The sequence below is a fragment of the Xyrauchen texanus genome, chromosome 26 (assembly GCF_025860055.1).
Source record: "Xyrauchen texanus isolate HMW12.3.18 chromosome 26, RBS_HiC_50CHRs, whole genome shotgun sequence".
Classification (NCBI taxonomy): Eukaryota; Metazoa; Chordata; class Actinopteri; order Cypriniformes; family Catostomidae; genus Xyrauchen; species Xyrauchen texanus.
In genome coordinates, this window is record NC_068301.1 from 33,140,973 (window position 1) to 33,161,139 (window position 20,167).

Below are 20,167 nucleotides of genomic sequence, written 5' to 3' on the forward strand. Positions count from 1 at the left end.
CAAACTGTGCGCGTTGGCTAAATTGCGATCGCGTCATGCTTTTGTTGATTGATAATAGTGAAATAACTTCAGTGCGTCTCAGATACCCTAATAGCCACAAGAGGTCACCAGTTCATCAAAATGTAGAACACCAAATAACTGCTATTTAATGACTACAAGAAAACTAGTATTATTGATAATAATAATAATAACAAAAATCAAACCATGAGATATATTGGTAAAGTGAAATTTATTAGAGAATATTTGATGGCAATAAATAAAGGGAAAATATAGTAAAACCATTCTGGTTAAAAGCAAAAAAAAATAAAAAAATCGAATAATCACAAGAAAAAAGTAACATGAATTTGCATGAAATACAATTCACGTGTGATGTGTAGTAAGTGCACAACATGTTTAAGAGAATATCTACATTTGGACACACCTTCATCAACCACATTGAAGAGATCTGTTCCTACAGAATGACTACAAAAAACTAAATACCCTGTGTAAAAAATAAAGGAAACTATTCTTTTTTCAAGCGTAATCAAGTCATTCAATCTGTTTGTGTGCTTAAACACTTTCACAAATCAATCATACAGTGTATTTTGCAACCACTTCATAGAATTTCTAAAGAAACTCTGTCAAGAATATTTCCAGGTCATATTTCACCCCGTTTTTATTACCCTAATGCAAAGAAATATAATTCTATTTAGTGTAAATTCACATATATTGTATTCTTTTGATTTTGGTGTGAATTATGACTGGACATATTACTTCAGATTCACTATTCACTAAGAAGCTATTGAGTTCAAATCAAATACAAGTTGTGTTTGATTTTCATCCTCAACTACAGCAATGTTATTTTAAATGTGACTAGATGTAGACAAAATAAAAATAAAAACTACAGTCAGGTTAAAGGAATGGTTTACAGTACTCATTATACTGGCAGATAGAGTTAATTTATCTACCATGAACCTTTAGCCTGTTACCACAATTCATCTTTGCACATACTATGCTCTTTCCCTTTACTCTGCCGACATGCTTTTAGCTCTCTGTTAAAGCTCATTCCACCTCCATATACTCCATCATTTCCTCTCAGCAAATCTTTGATCCAGAATCTGACATGACCGTACCTCTCTTTTCACTTTAGATTTACTCATGTATTAATCCTTCTATGCCCTGTTACCCACCTTTACACCAGTTAATATGTGAGGTGACAATAATTCCCCTGACTATCACCTTCACAAAATATAATGCTGTCCAAAAATAAAAAAAAAAGTTGCTACTGTCAAGCTTTATATTTCTTTTCTAAGCACTAAATTCAGTAAATCAGCCCACATCCCATATCACAACAGTTGAGGGTTGTTGTAGTCTATTTTCCATCTGAAATGATTAGAAATGCAACCAATCAAATATAATATAATATAATATAATATATGAAAAGAGTCCTCAAGCCACCCGAGGTTGGTGGAACTAATACAGCAGCAGGCAAGTGAGCCATGCTGCCCCATCATGCTTTTCTCTGTGGCTCTCTCAGTGCTCGGACTGCTGTTTCCTTTGGAAAGGAGCTTTAAGGCGACTCCAGAAAGAATGGCTCCGTCGAGTTTTTCTCTCGCTCCCACGCACCATCTCAGCCTCGCGCTGACGGATCTGACGCACCAGTGCGGCAAACACCTCATCAATATAGTAACGGAACGCTGCGGAGGTCTCAAAAAAAGGGCACTGGAACTCTCTCGCCAGCTGTTTGCCATCCTCCACAGACACCTGAAAGTGAGAAAATATGTTTATGGTTGGAAAAAAAAAGCTTTTGAACTTCCAAAAAATTATGCAAATGCTTCTGTATCCATGTTTGTATTAGGGATGTGTACAAGTAATCGATTAATCGAGTACTCTTTCTGCTTTAAATATTCGACCAGTAAAAACATTCCTCCAATATTGCAGTTTGATTTTCCTTTGTGCCCTTGCCTGCTGTGGTCAACATTGAAACTGCTTATCTCACCTTAATCTTGCCATTAGTTTGCCCAAAAAGAAAATTCAGCCATTATTTAAAGTGATTGTTTCACTTCAATGAGTTATTACTTCTATTATAATCTTTTAATCTTGAGCTTGTTGTTTATGCATGGTGCTTTTTTTTTCATAAGAAAAACATGTTAAATGTTGAAGATAAATAGAAGTTATACCAAGGGTCTGATGAATGCTTGATTCTGATTGGTTCACGGACGTTCTAAGTTGTGCAATTATTTTCTAGTAAACACACAGCTATGAAGTAGTTCCAGGTCTTGACCGCATAACGGTTCCATATCACTTCGCCAAACTATTTCAGTCATTTCAAAGAGTCCTACAGGCTACCACAACAAAATAACCAGTTAAAACAAAGTACATCAGATAGGAATGAGAAACAATGTCTATAATATACTAAATTAAGTTAAATTTTGATTGAAAAGCACACTTGGTCTCTCTCACCCCCACACACACACACTGAGACTCAAGTCGCAACCAACAAATAGAGCCAACTTGATCAATACAAAAGTTTCTATTATCCAAAATAACTTTTAATGTTTCAATATATTTCGCCCTAATCAGCCTTACATAGCTATAATGGAAAACACCACGCTACCCCTCCCCCTCTTTTTCTCTCTCACACAAACTCTCTCAGCAGCAAAGTCAGCACACCCTGTGACACACTGGGATTGTAAACAGTTGTTTAGCAATAGAAAAGCTGTACAAGAATGGCAACACTCTCTGCTGCTGAGACTTAAACTTACACTTTGGCAATTTGAAGCTATGTTATTCCTGACAAGAGCCACTTTCAACACATGTAATTCCACATGTGATCTCTCTCAGTTTCTCCTTTTTTCTCACACACACACACACACACACACACACACACACACACACACACACACACACACACACACACACACACACAACCTTGTTACTCTCGGTCACTCAAACACAAACACACACACAAACAAATGACTTTATTACTTCTGTAAGTACTCCAGTAAAGCGGTGCAATCCTCGTTATCCTCCGTTGCTAGTTCTAAAGTGATGTTTTCGAACTAGCAAAGAAGGCTCGGGCTGTATCAAACCAAGACGCTGAATCCGTGGCGGAAGAAAGTAGTTCTGTTATTATTATCTGTATCATTATTTCTGGATTGTGCATCTGAATTCACAGAGTTTTTATGAAGTGTGATGATAATTAATTATAAATAAACCAATGCAGATGGTTTAAATGTGGTCAATAATTGGCCGATAAATATCACAGGCAAATAAATCGGTGCATTCCTAGTTCAAATTCTAAATTCAGGTCAAGCCAATTTATAATCCATTGTAATATACCAAAAATCACACACCAGTATTAATCACATGCATTATTAATGCAGCAACCTTTTTAAAATTGTTTAGTACATTATTAATATTAATAAATTTACCGGTAATGGTTTATAAAATTGCTGTTTCAGATGTTAAATATTAACTATATCACTTTTTTGGAGTTAAAATACTTTTTCCTTTCCCAGCTTAATATGCAGAGACAGCAGTAAAACTTAACAATAAGGTTTCATTCGTTATGAAGTCATGAACTAACTATGAACTATATCTTCTTTACAGCCTTTATGAATCTTTGTTAATGTTAATTGATACAAATATTATTGATCATTGTTAGTTCTTGTTATTTCATAGTGCATTATCTAATGTTAACATGCACAAATTTTGATTATAAAAATTTATTACTATATGCTGAATTGAACATTAACCAAAATTAATAAATGCTGTAAATCATGTAAAATTATTGTTTATTGTTATTTCATGTAAACTAATGTTGTTTACTAATGTTAACAAATGAAACCCTATTTATAAACCCTAAAGGAATACTTCTCATGGCACATCTGTCAAGTTCTAGCCTATAGTATTTTGTGTTGATGAACACATCATGGATGAATGAAGTAATACAATGAATGTTGTAAAAAGGCACTTTATGTATGTAGCTCCAGGGTTAAAAGGTAAGGTTTGTCACCTGTCTGAGTTGGACCAGGTCAGACTTGTTTCCCACCAGTACGACAGGCGTGTCCACAGTGCGTCGCACACGGTATATCAGCTGCTTAAAGTGCCGTGCCTCCTGGAAACTGCGGCGGTCTGTGATGGAGTATGAGATGATGAAACCTTCTCCTGCCCGCATGTACTGATCACGCATCGCTGTGAACTCTGCCTGGATCACAACAAATACAGCAGGCCTATTTAATAAATCCATCAATAACTAAAAGTTATTACGTTTTAAGGGGTTGCAAGGATGTTACTATTTGATTGCTGTGTCCTTGCTAGTATGTTCTGGGTGGTTTCCTCTATGCCTTCTTAAAAATGCTTAAGAAAATGACATGTTTTTGCAGTAAGGATATAAAACATTATTAGAGGGGGTATATAAGGCAAGCACCACAGTCACACGTTACATAAGGTGGCCTTAACTACTATGTACTAACTTTAAATACATACAAGTCTGTGTATTTACTGTGTAACTACACATTCTTCAGCAAACTTCCCACATTTGCTGCTACTGAGGTTGATGTACGGGTAGGTTTAGGAGTAAGGGATGGGTTAGGGGTCAAGTTAACAGTGTAACTACAAATGAAATTAAATGCAGGTACTTTAAATGTAATTAAAATGCAACAAAATGTATGTACATAATAATAACATTGTATCAAATGGTTAAGTACATAGAAGTTAAGGCCACCTAATACAACGTGGGTCCAGCACCACTATTAATATTGCTCAAAACTAGAGTAAAACTCCTTAGACTAAGTATTAAGGTACCTTTTGATCTGAAACATAACATTATTATAGGCTGGCTACGCTGAGAGTTTTATTAAAATCATGGCACAAGATGAATAATGTATTTTATAACAGTCCTATGTGAACAAATGAGTCAAAGATGTACAAAATCAAACTAACGTAGAGGGATAGACATTGTGCCTGGTGTGTCTGTTGCATGAAAGAAGACCATAAAATAGGGACAGAAAAAGGGAAGTGGCATAGAACATTGTTTAACCCTCAGACACTCAAGCATTGATAGTGACAATGTGATCATTTTTCCCTCTTAAGTTTTTTTGTGAAGCCACTAAACAGGTTGAGAGCTGTGAAAAAAGTATTACAGGTCAAACAGTTACTTAGAAGATTGCTAAATGTAATCCTAAACAATCAGAAAAAGTGTCACTGGGCACTGTTGTGTGACCTTTGCATGCTGGGAGTTTCAAATTGAAAATATTTTCTGGACAAACTTGTTGCTAAGATACATTACATTTTATATGATGCATTTAAACAAGTGTTGCAATTTTGCTACAGTGGGTCTCTGAGGGTTAATGAGAATGATATTCTAACATTTTGCTAAATAAACTGTGTGTTTTTGCACTTCACTGCCTGATAGCGCTGTTCTGACTTGTCGTTTTCCTCAAGTTGATGTTTATCATACCACATCTCCCACCTACCTGACCTGCTGTGTCCAGGATGTCCAGGTTTGCTGGCTCATCGTCTATACGGATCTGTGTTTTATAGGCATCCTCTAAGAACAGTAGAAATGTGCATGAACATACAGCCTGAACACAGGGTGATGAGATATCACAATACATTTAGACAGCTCAAATGCAGAAGACAACAAAACAAACCCTGATATGGGAAGTGACAGCTGTAAGGGGTATATTTAGTAAAGACAAAGTCAGTGGGTGAGAGGAACTAAATATTTCTTTAAGAAAATATCAGTGCTTGCAAGGCAGCAACAAAATACCACATCGTTTAGGTCCATCTTGGTTTTAGGCTTTGGTTATGCATAATTTAAATGCTGCATCACAGCCGCTTTTTCGTTGTAATGACACTCAGCACATGTTTTGTTTCAGTAGGCTCTGTGCAAGATTTAACACAACACTGTCTTTAAGTGTAAAATCAGCTATAGATATATAAATAAATGCATGAGAGATGACCAGTTACAAATCAGTTTGATTTTCTAACAATTTAAGTCAAAAGGAGATTGTCACTTAAAGGTATAGTTCACCCAAAAATGAAAATTCAGTCAATGTTTACTCACCCCTGTGTTGTTATAACCCCATATGACTTACTATCTTTTTTTAACACAAAGGGAGAAATTGTGAAAAAAGTGTTGTGCTCAGTGGTGTCATACAATAGCAGATTATAGTGACCACATCTTCAAGCTTCAAAAGGACACAAGAGTATAATTCAGAAGTCTAATAAATTATTGTATGCGACTCGTGTCTTGTTCTGAAGGAATATGATACATGTCTGAAGAGTTTGTAGTGCAAGAATAGATGCATTTCCATGTCCAGACTTATTTGTTTGAAACGGAGTCCTCCATTAAACAGAGAGATGGGGCTGAAGGTAGCTACAGTCACACCGTGTCCTACTCAGATGCCAAACGACATGCAATAAAAGTTATCTTTTCTATGTTAATAACAGTTTTTTGTCTTAAGCAGCTGTGAAGAGCAACAGGACATTCTGTCGATCGCTTGGTATTTATATTTGGTGTCGCGCCCGGTAACCCCATCCACTATGAATTGGTACTGGTCCAAAATACATTGCATGATGCGAGGCGATTATCTGTGTTCAGCGACTGCTTTAGGGTCCTTCAATCACGTATAACGTTCAAGTAAGGGCAGACGGTGGCATTTTTACTTCCCCTCTAGGGTAAGATGGTGCCCCCCTAGGGAGTTGGTGCCCTACGCAGACTGCATAATTTGCGTATAAGGAAAGGCGGTACTGGTAGCTACCTTCAACCCCATCTCTCTGTTTGATTAAGGAATCCGGTTCAGACAAATAAGGCGTCGAGCACCCTGCAGGAAGTGCACACCCCCAGTCTCACGGACCCCTCGAGGACCCGGAAGGCTCCCAGGTGCTCCTGAGACGATCGACCCAGAGACCGAGACATTCGCTCCGGAGCTGGTAAGAAGACCACTCCGTCCCTCGGTGGAGGGCCAGGAGGAGAATCCTTGTTCGTGCCGCACCTAATACCTTTGCGAGATTCTACAATCTCAGGGTAGAGTCAGTCTCGTCCCGTGTTTTCTCAGGTCCGAGCCAGTAGAACTCGGTAACACGCTGAAGGACTGACCGAGTGAATCGTTTGCACCTAGCGCCCTTTCCCTTGGCTGAAGTAATACTGTGTGCATTTTCTCCCAGGAGAGCCCACTCACTCGGCTCCCTGGATGACTCCTCCCTAGCCCTGTGGTTCCCCAATTCGGCGGAGGAATTCGCCGACCCAATCCACTGCGGGTACTCAAATCTACCCTGTACTGGAATAGGTGCTCCACAGGTTAGGGCTCCTACATGGATTTCCTCCTTTGTATATTTTCCGCGGTACAGTCTCTTTACGAGTGGACCCGCGTCTCCCTTGGGAAGTTCACGCTGCCCCCCAGTCACCGTGTCTGTAGCAACTCCTCCCTCCGAAGAGGCAGGATCTACCACCACGCCACTTCCCACATGTGACCTAAAAGCCCATGTGGTGTATTTTGCCACTTTTACCTCCCCCTCTCCTGTGTCAGCAGTACACGTGCATGGCTCAGTGCATGGCATGATTTAAATTGGACCCCTAGTGTCGCTTCGTCGATCCAACGTCGAAGTGAGTGAAAGACGGGGAACGTCTAGGTTACGGATGTAACCTCCATTCCCTGATGGAGGGAACGAGAAGTTGTATCCTCCCGGCCACGTCGCTGAGTCGAGCCACTGTTGTGGCCGGACCATTTCCGGCTCCTCAGAAAAATCCTGAATGAAACAGACGCATTTCCCCGCCTTCATTCCCGTATGTCCTTCTCATTGGAATTTTTTCATAGATCAGAGGTGTATTCGGCGCTCGAGAGACCCCTAGTGTCTACCTAGAAGTTTTCTGTTGTTAATATTGCTGATGGTCCAGCTGATGTGAAACAAAATGAGTTTTCACTTGAACGCCCCATATCGTGCATGCTGTATAACTACTGTTGCTCTCGTGCAAAGAGCTCTAAAGCTCACGTGCAGACTCATGAACAAGCACAGGTGATCTACGGTCGGTGAAAGTTTTTACTAAATAATACATTTGATTTCAGTTTGTTTCGCACCAAATCTTATTGAATGCTTTCATAACAATCATAAGCCTCATGGAATAATTTATTAGACTTCTGAATTATAATTTTGTGTCTTTTTGAAGCTTGAAAATGTGGTCACCATAAACTGCCATTGTATGACATCACTGAGCACAAATGTTTTTCTTATTTCTTTACAATTTCTCCCTTTGTGTAAAGAAAAAGAAAGTCATAAGGGGTTATAACAACACAGGGGTGAGTAAGCAATGACTGAATTTTCATTTTTGTGTGAACTATACCTTTAATTCATCTTAAATTACTTAAAAAGTACTAAGTTCATTAAGCATTTCAGGCTCCATAAACTGAAAAAGTTTATACAGTGGATATAAAAAGTCTACACACCCCGGTTAAAATGCCAGGTTTTTGTAATGTAAAGGAATGAGACAAATATAAATCATGACAGAACTTTTTCCACTTTTAATGTGACCTATAATGTGAACAATTCAATTGAAAAACAAACTGAAATCTTCGTGGGGGAAAAATGAAAATGAAAAACCTTACAATAACCTGGTTGCATAAGTGTGCACACCCTCTTATATCTGGGGATGTGGCTGTGTTCAGAATTAACCAATCACATTCAAACTCGTGTTAAATAGAAGTCATTACACACCTGCCATCATTTAAAGTTACTCTGATTAATCACAAATAAAATTCAGCTGTTCTAGTAGGATTTTCCTGACATTTTCTTAGTTGCATCTTAGAGCAAAAGCCATGGACCCGCAGATAGCTTCCAAAGCATCAGAGGGATCTCATTGTTGAAAGATATCAGTCAGGAGAAGGGTACAAAAGAATTTCCAAAGCATTAGATATACCATGGAACACAGTGAAGACAGTCATCATCAAGTGGAGAAAATATGGCACAACAGAGACATTACCAAAAACTGGACCTCCCTCCAAAATTGATGAAAAGACGGGAAGAAAACTGGTCACGGAGGCTTCCAAGAGGCCTACAGCAACATTAAAGGAACTGCAGGAATTTCTGGAAAGTACTGGCTATGTGCTACATGTGACAACAATCTCCCGTATTCTTCATACGAATGGGCTATGGGGTAGGGTGGCAAGACGGAAGCCTTTTCTTACAAAGAAAAACATCCAAGCCCAGCTGAAGTTTGCAAAAACAAACATCAAGTCTCCCAAAAGCACGTGGGAAAATGTGTTATGGTCTGATGAAACCAAGGTTGAACTTTTTGGCCATAATTCCAAAAGGTATGTTTGGTGCAAAAACAACACTGCACATCATCCAAAGAACACCATACCCACATTGAAGCATGGAGGTGTTGGGGCTGTTTTTCACCCTGACTAAGGCTGTCACCCTTAGTCAGGGTGGAGGGAATTATGAACAGTTCCAAATACCAGGCAATTTTGGCACAAAACCTTCAGGCGTCCATTAGAAAGCTGAAGAGGAAGTTCACTTTTCAGCATGACAACGACCCAAAGCACACATCCAAATCCACAAAAGCATGGCTTCACCAGAAGAAGATTAACTTTTGGAATGGCCCAGCCAGAGCCCAGACCTGAATCCAATTGAACATCTGTGGGGTGATCTGAAGAGGGCTGTGCACAGGAGATGTCCTCGCAATCTGACAGATTTGGAGCGCTTTTGCAAAGAAGAGTGGGCAAATATTGCCACGTCAATATGTGCCATGCTAATAGACTCCTACCCAAAAAGACTGAGTGCTGTAATAAAATCAAAAGGTGCTTCAACAAAGTTGAAGGGTGTGCACACTTATGCAACCAGGTTATTGTGAGTTTTTTTTTCTCAAAGATTTAAATTTGTTTTTCAATTGAATTGTTCACGTTATAGGTCACATTAAAGGTGGAAAAAGTTCTGACATGATTTATCGTTGTCTCATTCTTTTACATCACAAGAACCTGGCATTTTAACAGGAGTGTGTAGACTATTATATCCACTGTATACTTTAAAACCCTAAACCAGAATGATTAGGAAATATCAATATAGTACTAGAGCTGCCTTGCAAATAATGAAACGAAAATAAATTAAATATTGTAAAGTTAATTGACAAAGTTGATTGAGTCATTGACAAATAAGGTTGTTTGAGATGAATCAAATGATTAAAACTCATACATTAGAAATGACATTTTTGTGTCCATGTTGGTTTTATACCTTTTTGAAAATAATTTATAGCATTTTCTACCAAATCTTTTTTTTATTTATTATAATAATTACTTAATTGGATAGTTTAAGTAACCCAAAAATAAATATTCTCTCTTTATTTACTTACCATCATGCCATCCCAGATGTGTAGGACTTTATTTCTTCTGCTGAACACAAATGAAGATTTTTAGGAGAATTTTCAGCTCTGTAGGTCCATACAATGCAAGTAAATGGTGACCAGATCTTTGAAGCTCCAAAAATCACATAAAGGCACCATAAAAGTAATCCATATGACTCCATATCTTCAGAAGTGATATGATAGGTGTGGGTGAGAAACAGATCAATATTTAAGTAATAATTTACTATAAATCTACTTTCACATTCTGAAACTGAAAGTGAAAACAGATTTATAGTAAAACAAGATTGAAATACTGATCTGTTTCTCACTCAGAGTGATCACATAGCATCAAAAGACATTTATTAAACCACTGGAATCATTTCAATTACTTTAAGTGATTTTTGGAGCTTAAAAGTTCTGGTCACCATTCACTTGCATTGTTTTGACCTACAGAGCTGAAATATTCTTCTAAAAATCTTTGTTTGTATTCTGCATAAAGAAAGTCATACACATCTGTGATGGCATGAGGGTGAGTAAATGATGAGATTAAAAATTTTGGGTGAAGCATACCTTTAAAAATGTAATGTGGTGTAACCATCAAGTAAAAGGTATTAAAATACATAAGTGAACATAACATAATCATTCATTTAAAAAAGTTTTCAAATATATTTTAAGGTAACAAATTATCAAATGTTTTCTTAGGGTTACTCCATTTGACCAGAACAAAGTGTGCCTTTTCATAAAAATATAAAAATACCTGATATATAAAAAATAAAAAAAAACTATACAGTCAGTTATGATGGTCTAAAGGGGTCAGTTTTCTTTTTTGGTCGCATGACAACAGGATGGCTATCTACATGTTGGTTACACCACCTGACTTTGATTTGGTGGACAAAAGCTTTTTTTAAATATTAATAATATTTTAGAACAAAACTATTTTGCTACTTATTTTTAAAAGAAATAATAATAAATACTAATGACAACATGACTTTTTATAAGAATTTCAACTTTTATGAGATGTTTATTATTTTATTTGTATTTTTTCACTGTCTTTGGACAGTTACACCATTAAGAGATTTTTGACTTTACGCCCAAGACAAAATATCAAAACAACTTTGAAATTCAAAACATGTTCATCATGGTAGAGGTTTATTCAAGTAATTGTTTTGTGTGAATTAAATATTTTTGTGTATTACTAAATAACTTAATAGATCGGACAAAATTAGTGTCATGTCACTTGGCCAATACCCACACTTCTATGGTAAGAATGCATGTTCTTTATGGGACTTGTTTCCTTACCGATAGTAGGGTCGTGATCTTCTGGGAATCTGTGACTTATAAATTGCATGATGATGGCTATGAGAGAAAGACAAAGAGACCAACAGAGTTCTTACATAATACTGGCATTATGAAATTTAACCAGAGAAGTGTAAACATCTCCACACCACATAACTTTCAAGTTGAGCAAACACACCCTGCTGTCGGCATGTATTTGCTTTGTATGTCCTATCTGCTCTGTTCCCATGGAAACAGCGATAAAGAGAGAATATCAGTCACCCTGAAGAACCTTCTGTGGTGCACCCTTAAACAATGAGACATCCTCACCAGGTGACCTCTGCTCATCTCCTTGGCAACAGAACAGACTCCAGGATGGGAAAGGACGTTGCTAGGCACCTGCTCCTCCTTCATAACGACCAGACTCAAGCATTGAGCCAACACCCACACTTTTATTGTCTGCCTGCTTCTGACTGTACATGTAAGACTATGAATCCAGCTCACTATCTGACCACAATATTGAGCTGGAGTAAAAGAGAATGCATGAAAATAACCAGTTGAAAAGAGAGCGAGCATGACAAAATAAATGGGACAATCACACAAAAACATGTCCAGGTCACACTTAACCCCAAAATCAAAAGAAAAAATAAATAAATTACATTTTGCATATAGAGTGTATTTTTAGGACCAATAAGATTGTTTTCAATGTGACATTATTTTCATGACAATTAAGCACACTGACCCCCCCATTCTGATTAACAACTATACATTTTTACTGCACCGTTTAATTACAGTCATATAATAATATTGTATTGTTGTTGTACAATTATTTTTTTTCATGATATGCAAGTAGGTTATTTGTAATGAGAGTAAGTCACTGAAAAATAGTAATCCACAACAAATTACTTCTCTAAAATAGTAATCTGATGACTTTACTGATAACTTTGTGGAAAAGTAATCCCATAACTAATTATATTTAAGTTAATTTCTAAAACAAATTTCACAGAAAAGTTGAAATTTCACAAATTCAAAATAGTGTACACAAAATCTTACCTCTTACCCTGATACACTTTGTCAGCTTATTAAGCACTGTTGGTAGGCCTGTCGCAATTACTAAATAGTCGTCTGATCACAGCTATTGTGCAATTCAAATTCCAATCACATTTTAATGCCCAAATAAGGGAATTATAAGCGAAAATGTAAAATGCCATGAACAGCGTTTGTATGACATTCAGTTGAACTCCCAGCATCAACGGGCTGCACCGCAGATGTCACCCAGAACCCAGTGAAGCGCTTCTCAAACGCTCTGATGCACGCCATCTACAGAGGCTCACACCAAACTCCAGCGAAAATATAAACAAGCAAATATACATTTTGATAGTGCATGCAATCGATCACTTTAAACGATCGTGTAATGGCAAATGTTACTGGTCTTAGCGGGTTCATTAATGCAGTGTTAATGACATGCAGTGACAGAGGAGGAAAGTGAATCACTTTCTTCATGCTTACACACCCTAATTATTATTATTATAACTAAAAGAAAAGAAACATATTTTAAGTATTTAGAATTACAGTATTTTAATATTTAAAACATAATTTCTCATGTTATTCAAGCTTTTAAAGTCTTAAAAGTAAATAATATTTCCCTATTTTATTTGTATAGTTGAAGCCAAATATGTCAAAATTACTTCTTAAGATATATGAAGCACACATGCACCTAAAGAAATATATCAATTTATATGAAAATGTATCGTGAAAGCACTAAAAAAGACACTTAATCTACATAATCGCAGTTATTTGTTTGACAATTAACACTCAACCAAATTTTATAATCATGACAGCCCTAATAATCGTTGTACAGTTGAGCATGTAAACATGCTCAATGTTGCTGGTTAAGTAGTGCTTTTGTTTGAGTAAAGTTCTGACAGCACCATAGAATAAAAGTCTTGACTTGTGCTGTAACTGTCTCTGAATCTTAAAGGTAAGATTCAGAAACCCTTGTAATTAATGACACCTGTGGCCGTTAAGGGAACTGCAGTCAGCTGCCTGTTGCTCATGCTCGAGCTCCGGCACACACATCATAGGGACGCGAGCATCGGCCAAAACAATGATGTACCGTACAAAGACACTGAACGTGATTCACCGGCATCAGGCTGACAGGTAGCATAATTAAAATTACACAGTTATGATTGTTTTACTTCAAACTTTGAGACTGTATATTATATTTGACTCTCCAGTGCTGGAACAGGGCTAAAACAAAGTGTGGATATAGGTCTGACTATGCAAGACTGTAGTTTGAAGTAATCACTTTTCTTTGCATGATACATTGACTGCATTTATACGATAGCTAATGTCGGCGTTAACTAGCTAGCCAGCTTTATCAATAGCTGTTAGCTAAATTTGGTGGATGATGTGAGTAGCTGTTTATAAAATAGACTTTACATTAAAAATATGTTGACACAAATCTAAAACTGTAATTTTTATATATCGATGCGCTATTGTCAGAGGTGGGTAGTAACGTGTTACATTTACTCCGTTACAATTACTTGAGTAACTTTTTGGGGGAAATTTTACTTTTTTGAGTAGGTTTTTAAGTGGGTACTTTTTACTCTCACTCAAGTAAATTTAGAATAAATTTTTTTTACTTTTACTTCTTTACAATGTGTGGCATTACTGTCGTTACATTACTGGGTTTAATTTGAATGAATGTGTAATTTATTGAGAGATTATTGAATGGGACTTTTACGAGAACGGAAGTTCACAAATGCGCACGATGAGACGCTCCCACTTGAGTGATGAGACTGTCACTCAAGTAATCAGTGCAGCAGCATCAAACTCTTCAAAGTGAAACTCTTTCTTCTCTCCACAGTAAAAAAAAGAATAGTTTAATCATGCAATGCCTTCATTTAAAACCAAGACAAGCTGATATTTCAAGACTGAAGTCACAGCTCTAACTTCAGGCAGCACGCTGGGGTAAATTTTGGCTCTAATTCTAACGCAGGTTTTCTGTGTAATGAGATGGTCATTTTCAGGGTGATTCTGTAACTGGGCTCTTATGACATTAGTTTTAAGTGTACATTTTTAAATCAGTGCAGTAATATATGAGTGTGCTTTGTCCCGCATGTCATAAGCAGTATTTATGCATTTACTCCACGCCCTCGTGGGGGTACTGGAAACTATCGCTGCTACTTCAGGTGGATTAACTGTATAAATCCAGATCAAAATCCAAGTTAAGTGTAAATGACTGCCATTCGCGTGATCAACAACTGGAGCGCAAACAGACAACATTTCTGCATGCGCAGAGTGAGGTGCACTGGGCATGTGCGAGTGAGATGTGTGGGCGCGAGGCAATCGTGGCGACGAAAGTGGCTATGCCATTTCCTATATAGTGAATGACAGTTAGTGCACTATATCTCAGCAGTAAGTGAACGAAATGAGTGAATTCGGATGAGAGTGTCGGAGCTCTGGGGCTGGTGCAGAAACGTCACATATGAAATTTTAAATTCTTGGGCCTTATTTGTTATTCTTATTCAATAATATATGAATACAATAAATGTAATTTTTAATATATACTGTGTGTAAATATAAGGAGTAAACACATTTGATAAAATAAAGAGTACATTTTAAAATGTATCTGTATGTTTTGTCTCTCTATATGTTATTATGTTATTTTAATCAAGTAATGATTAGTCAAAAAGTAATGCAATACATTCAGAATTAAATAAAATATTGCATTACTGAAGGAAGCAATAAACTCCTAGCTCGTACATATTCCCTGTGAAGGATTGTGGGAAATAAACCATCATGTAAGTGTACTTGAAATGTACACTTGAAATTGGAGTGCATTGTGTGTAAGAATGAGTGAACAAAAGTAGGGCATGAGTGGTTCACTCAGAATTCAGACACTCCTACAAAATAGCGAAAACTCCAAATAATGCACTATATAGTGGATAGGGGTGGTTTCAGACACAGCGAGTGATCCACGATCAGGGTTGGTGCCCTTCGTAGGCTGCATACTCTGCATTTAGAGAGCGGTGGTACTGCTGTAGAGAACAAACAATCTAAATACTTACGACACTGAAAACTGTAACTACAATGAAATAAGAATCCACACAGGACTTTAAAAGCTATGAAATAGCGAAAGTAGGCATTATATTTCAGCATTATATATAATGTCCTTGTGGGACAATTTCACCAAGATCTGACAAGAGCCCTTAAAGGGTTAGTTCACCCCAAAATTACAATTCTCATTAATTACTCACCCTCATGCAACCCCAGATGTGTACGACTTTCTTTCTTCTGCTGAACTTAAATTAAGATTTATAGAAGAAAATCTCAGCTCTGTAGGTCAAAATAATGTAAGTGAATGGGTAGCAACATTTTAAAGCTAAAGAAACAAACATAAATCAGCATAAAAATAATCCATAAGACTCTAGTGTTTAAATCAGTATCTTCAGAAGTGATGTGATGGGTGTGGATGAGAAACAGAGAAACAGATCACTTTCACATTCTTCTTGTGTTTTTGGTGATTCACATTCTTCTCTGCATATCGCCCCCTTCTGTCAAGCAGAAAATTACAAATATTGATCTGTTTCTCACCCACAATTATCATATCACTTCTGATGACATGGATTTAACCACTGGAGCCTTATGAATTACTTTTATACTGCCTTTATGTGCTTTTTGGAGCATCAATCAAATTACTATTTTGGCCTACAGAGCTCAAATATTCTTCTAAAAATCTGAATTTGTGTTCTGCAGAAGAAAGTCATACATGTCTGGGATGGCATGAGGGTGAGTAAATGATGAGAGCATTTTCATTTTTGGGTAAACTATCTCTTTAAAGTGATAGCTCAGCCTTAATGTAATATTCTGTCATAATTTCTCTACCCTCATGTTGTTCCAAACCAGTGTGAAGCTTTGTATTAAGTGGAACACAAAATATGTTAGACAGAATGTTAGAGACATTCACTTTCAATATATATATATATATATATATATATATATATATATATATATATATATACATTCTGTCAAATATCTCCTTATTGTGTTGCATGGAAGAAAGAAAGTCAGACGGGTTTGGAACAACATGATGGTGAATGATGACAGAATTTCCATTAATAATAATAATAATTCTGTAGTACAGGTTCAATGTGTATTATGTAATAGAATATAGGGGAGTAAACGTATATTATGACATTTGTGAAAGTAACAAGTTACTCACTACTTGAGTACTCTTTTAATTGGATACTTTCTCACTCAAGAAATTATTTATGTTAGTACTTTTACTTCTACTTGAGTAATTATGTTTTTGAAGTAATAGTACACTTTTACTTGAGTACAGTTTTGGCTACTCTACCCACCCCTGGCTATTGTTTTATAACAACAGATTGTATATATTTTCTGTATAACCAAGTTACGTTACACTAATGAATGGGTCTTTTTGCATTATCTTGAACATTGTCTAGCTTTCATTTCATGTGTTATTGTAGTTTACCTTGCTGAATAATTACAGATTGAAATTGATTATGACAGTTACTGTGCAGGCAAGATCAAGTTAGCTACAATTACACAGATCAATCCTTATGACACTACATTTCAAATGCTTTTGTAAGCTTATGTGAGTTTACTTGTCCAATAAGAAGAATGCCAATTCAGGGTCGGTTTTGATCCCCAAAACCGAACAACTGTCCTTCCAGGAATCAAATGCCCTGCCGATGTTCACTCTAGTTTTCGCATATTCAGATTCAGTAGATAAATATTTTTTTGTTTGTTATTTTGGCTTACTCTGAGTTTGTGTAGGATTCAGTGTTGTGCTGGGAGCCGGACGTTTGCTGGATTCCATCTCTGAGATAATGTTACCTAGTGTTGCAGTTTGTTGTCACTGTTGAATAGCGGAAGAGAAGCACTGAGCGCACATAAACATCACATCCTTTGGATTTTCCTGGCAAAAGTGACCTGCTCCCTTTTTTAAGTTGCCTTACAAGCCATTCAAACAATGGCAAAGAAGGCAAAGTTTACATGAAAATTATTACATATTGCACCTTTAAGGTGAAATTATTTTAACAGTGAAAAAAATTACACAAATCTCCTTTAAGCAAAATACAACCTATTTCTTTATTTTTATTTGGGGTGAAATATAACCCAGACATGTTCTTGACTGCTTTCACAAATTTCACCCAAAAATGTATTGAGTGAGTGAGATGGGATTAAGTGGGGGAAAGGTAGGAATAAAGAGGAAAAACTGAAAGAAGGAATTAGCAACAAGGGACATAGAGAGATAAATGCATGGCTATTTTACTCACCGCTTTTGCCCACACCACCCTCTCCTAACATCACCAATTTGTACTCGCGGGAGTGACCGCCTGTGCCCCTTGAGGACTCCATCCAAATAACTGAAATGCAAAAAGCAAAAACTTCAGACTGCAATAAACAATGAAAGAGGAGAATTATCAGATTCCAAATTTGGACATTTGCAAGCACGCAGGCCCATTACAGCACATGCTGTTTGCTGTTACATTGCAAATATGCGACTGAACCCATAAACAGCTCTTGTCAAGGCTGTGTTGGACACCAGAGCTTCTGTTTGATGTAGAAGAGGAAGTGAGTCATTTTTTCAAGCTATTCATGTGACAAAGCGAAGCATCCACAGGGTGGGTGTTACATTAACCACGGTCAATAATAGATTATCTACCAGAGTACCACTGCCTGATGGACTTTTCCATTGTCACTGTCTGCGATGCTGCATTAGTTACTTCAGTGCAGCCTGTCAATGTGGTTTTCAAAACATTACACAACAATGGAAATAATACTAGTCCCTGAAACAGCACTGCTGAGTAGCATTTTTCCAGCTGCTGAAACTGAAATTGTGCCACAGTGCATACTGAATAGATTGATAATTATATAAATATATGTAGGTGATAACAATCCCCAGTTTTCTCATTAATAGAAGTACTAAGTGCCCCTTTTATCAGTTCAAAATCTAACAACACCAAATGGATATAAACATATATATATTTTTTTATATATATATTTTTGTGAATTTTAAGTTAAATATTGTGTCAAATAAGTGCTTATATCAAAATATATCAGTACAACTCAAATCGGTTGACCAATAAAGTATTTTTAACCTTGGATAAAGGTGCTATAAGCTTAGCCGTTTAATTAGCCACGCCCCCTCTTTCCAGAACCAGCACTCCAAAGATACCAAATGAACTTTATTGAGACCAACGTCATGCAGTAACGGTTGTTAAAAACAGCAGCAAAATAGTGTACTCAACTGACAGCTGTTATGAACAGCATGGCATAAAATTGGCATTAAGACTCAATAATTTGCCTAAACTACAACAATATGAGAACCCACAAAATTATTGACAGGTCAAAAGCATCAGAGACCGCATCCCTTGGACGCATTTTTATTTGCTGTTTACACAGTCTACAGTTGTCACAGAGACCGGTGAGATATCTCACAACACTTATTTCAGTAATATCTTTCAGAGAGTGGGAAGATATTTTGCATACTCTTTCATGAAAAAAAAAATTGCTTACAGCACCTTTAAGGCCACATTTAACCCTGGGTCAAGCCATGTTTCACAGCGGTCATTTAAAGGAAACATGCCACTGTTTTAAACTGTAAAAAAAAAAAAATGAAACATGAAATGTGACAACCCAGGATTACATAATTCAGAGTTATAAATGACATTAGTGCTTCTGTGTCCAAACCGTTAGGCTATAGTTCAGCCCAACTAAAGTCCCTGAGCAGTTATATTCGGAGATATGAAATAATAAGGGTATATATGATATCATAAGCATTTGTTTAGTAATTGTAATAAAATAACATAGGCTGAGTTCTTGCCGATGTCTCAGTTTGTTCTACATTTTGACACAATAAAATGACTAAGCAATGACTTTAGTAACCAGTTTACATGTGCAGTTTTCACGACCACCACCAAAATAGCATAGATTCCACAAGTATTGTTACTACTGTAAACCATAATACATTACATGAGTGCTTCTAAATGAAGCTTTCACATTGTGTAATTTGGATTATTTTCTTTTGAATGACAGTGGGGTTTAATGCATAGTTACCACAGTCATTGTGTAGTTACTGTTACTATTTCTATATTAAATATGGTATGTAGGCAGAAGTTATAGTTACCTGGTAGATAACTGAAAGATTTTATAATTAGGGCCTTATGACATTGAGGCCACAAATGCTCCTTGAAACAACCGTGTTACAATGTTCCCCATGTTAATAGAAAACTTTGTATGATCACGAGAAAAGTATTTTAATATGATACACTAATCATTCATTATTCCATGACCGAGTTTAGGATGAAAAGCTCGACAGAACTGGACTTTACTGTCATTTGTGATATTTAAAAGACTGAATGCCACGACGACAGGCGATGAGTATTGTTATATATAAACAAGATATGTTATATGAATTCTAACGAAGTTCATTTTGGCACTTTTAGGCATCACCACAAATCCCGAAAGACACTCTTTTCGAAGTTCAAAGTTTTCGAAGTTAACGAGCGTTGTTTTATGTAGCGCCAAAGTAAC

General features: G+C 36.7%; 1 protein-coding gene across 1 annotated transcript in view; it reads right to left on the bottom strand.

Moving 5' to 3' along the window:
• Nucleotides 1-210: 210 nt before the first annotated feature.
• LOC127620381 (GTP-binding protein Rit1-like) overlaps nt 211-20,167 on the bottom strand; it is a 20,221-nt gene continuing 264 nt past the window's right edge. Inside the window, exons 2-6 of the mRNA XM_052093602.1 lie at nt 17,908-17,997; nt 11,624-11,680; nt 5,460-5,533; nt 3,998-4,189; nt 211-1,743 (exon numbers count right to left, since the gene is read on the bottom strand). Of these exons, the coding sequence (XP_051949562.1) occupies nt 1,513-1,743; nt 3,998-4,189; nt 5,460-5,533; nt 11,624-11,680; nt 17,908-17,989 (636 nt within the window). The 5' untranslated portion in view covers nt 17,990-17,997 and the 3' untranslated portion in view covers nt 211-1,512. The remainder of the gene's footprint in view (nt 1,744-3,997; nt 4,190-5,459; nt 5,534-11,623; nt 11,681-17,907; nt 17,998-20,167) is intronic.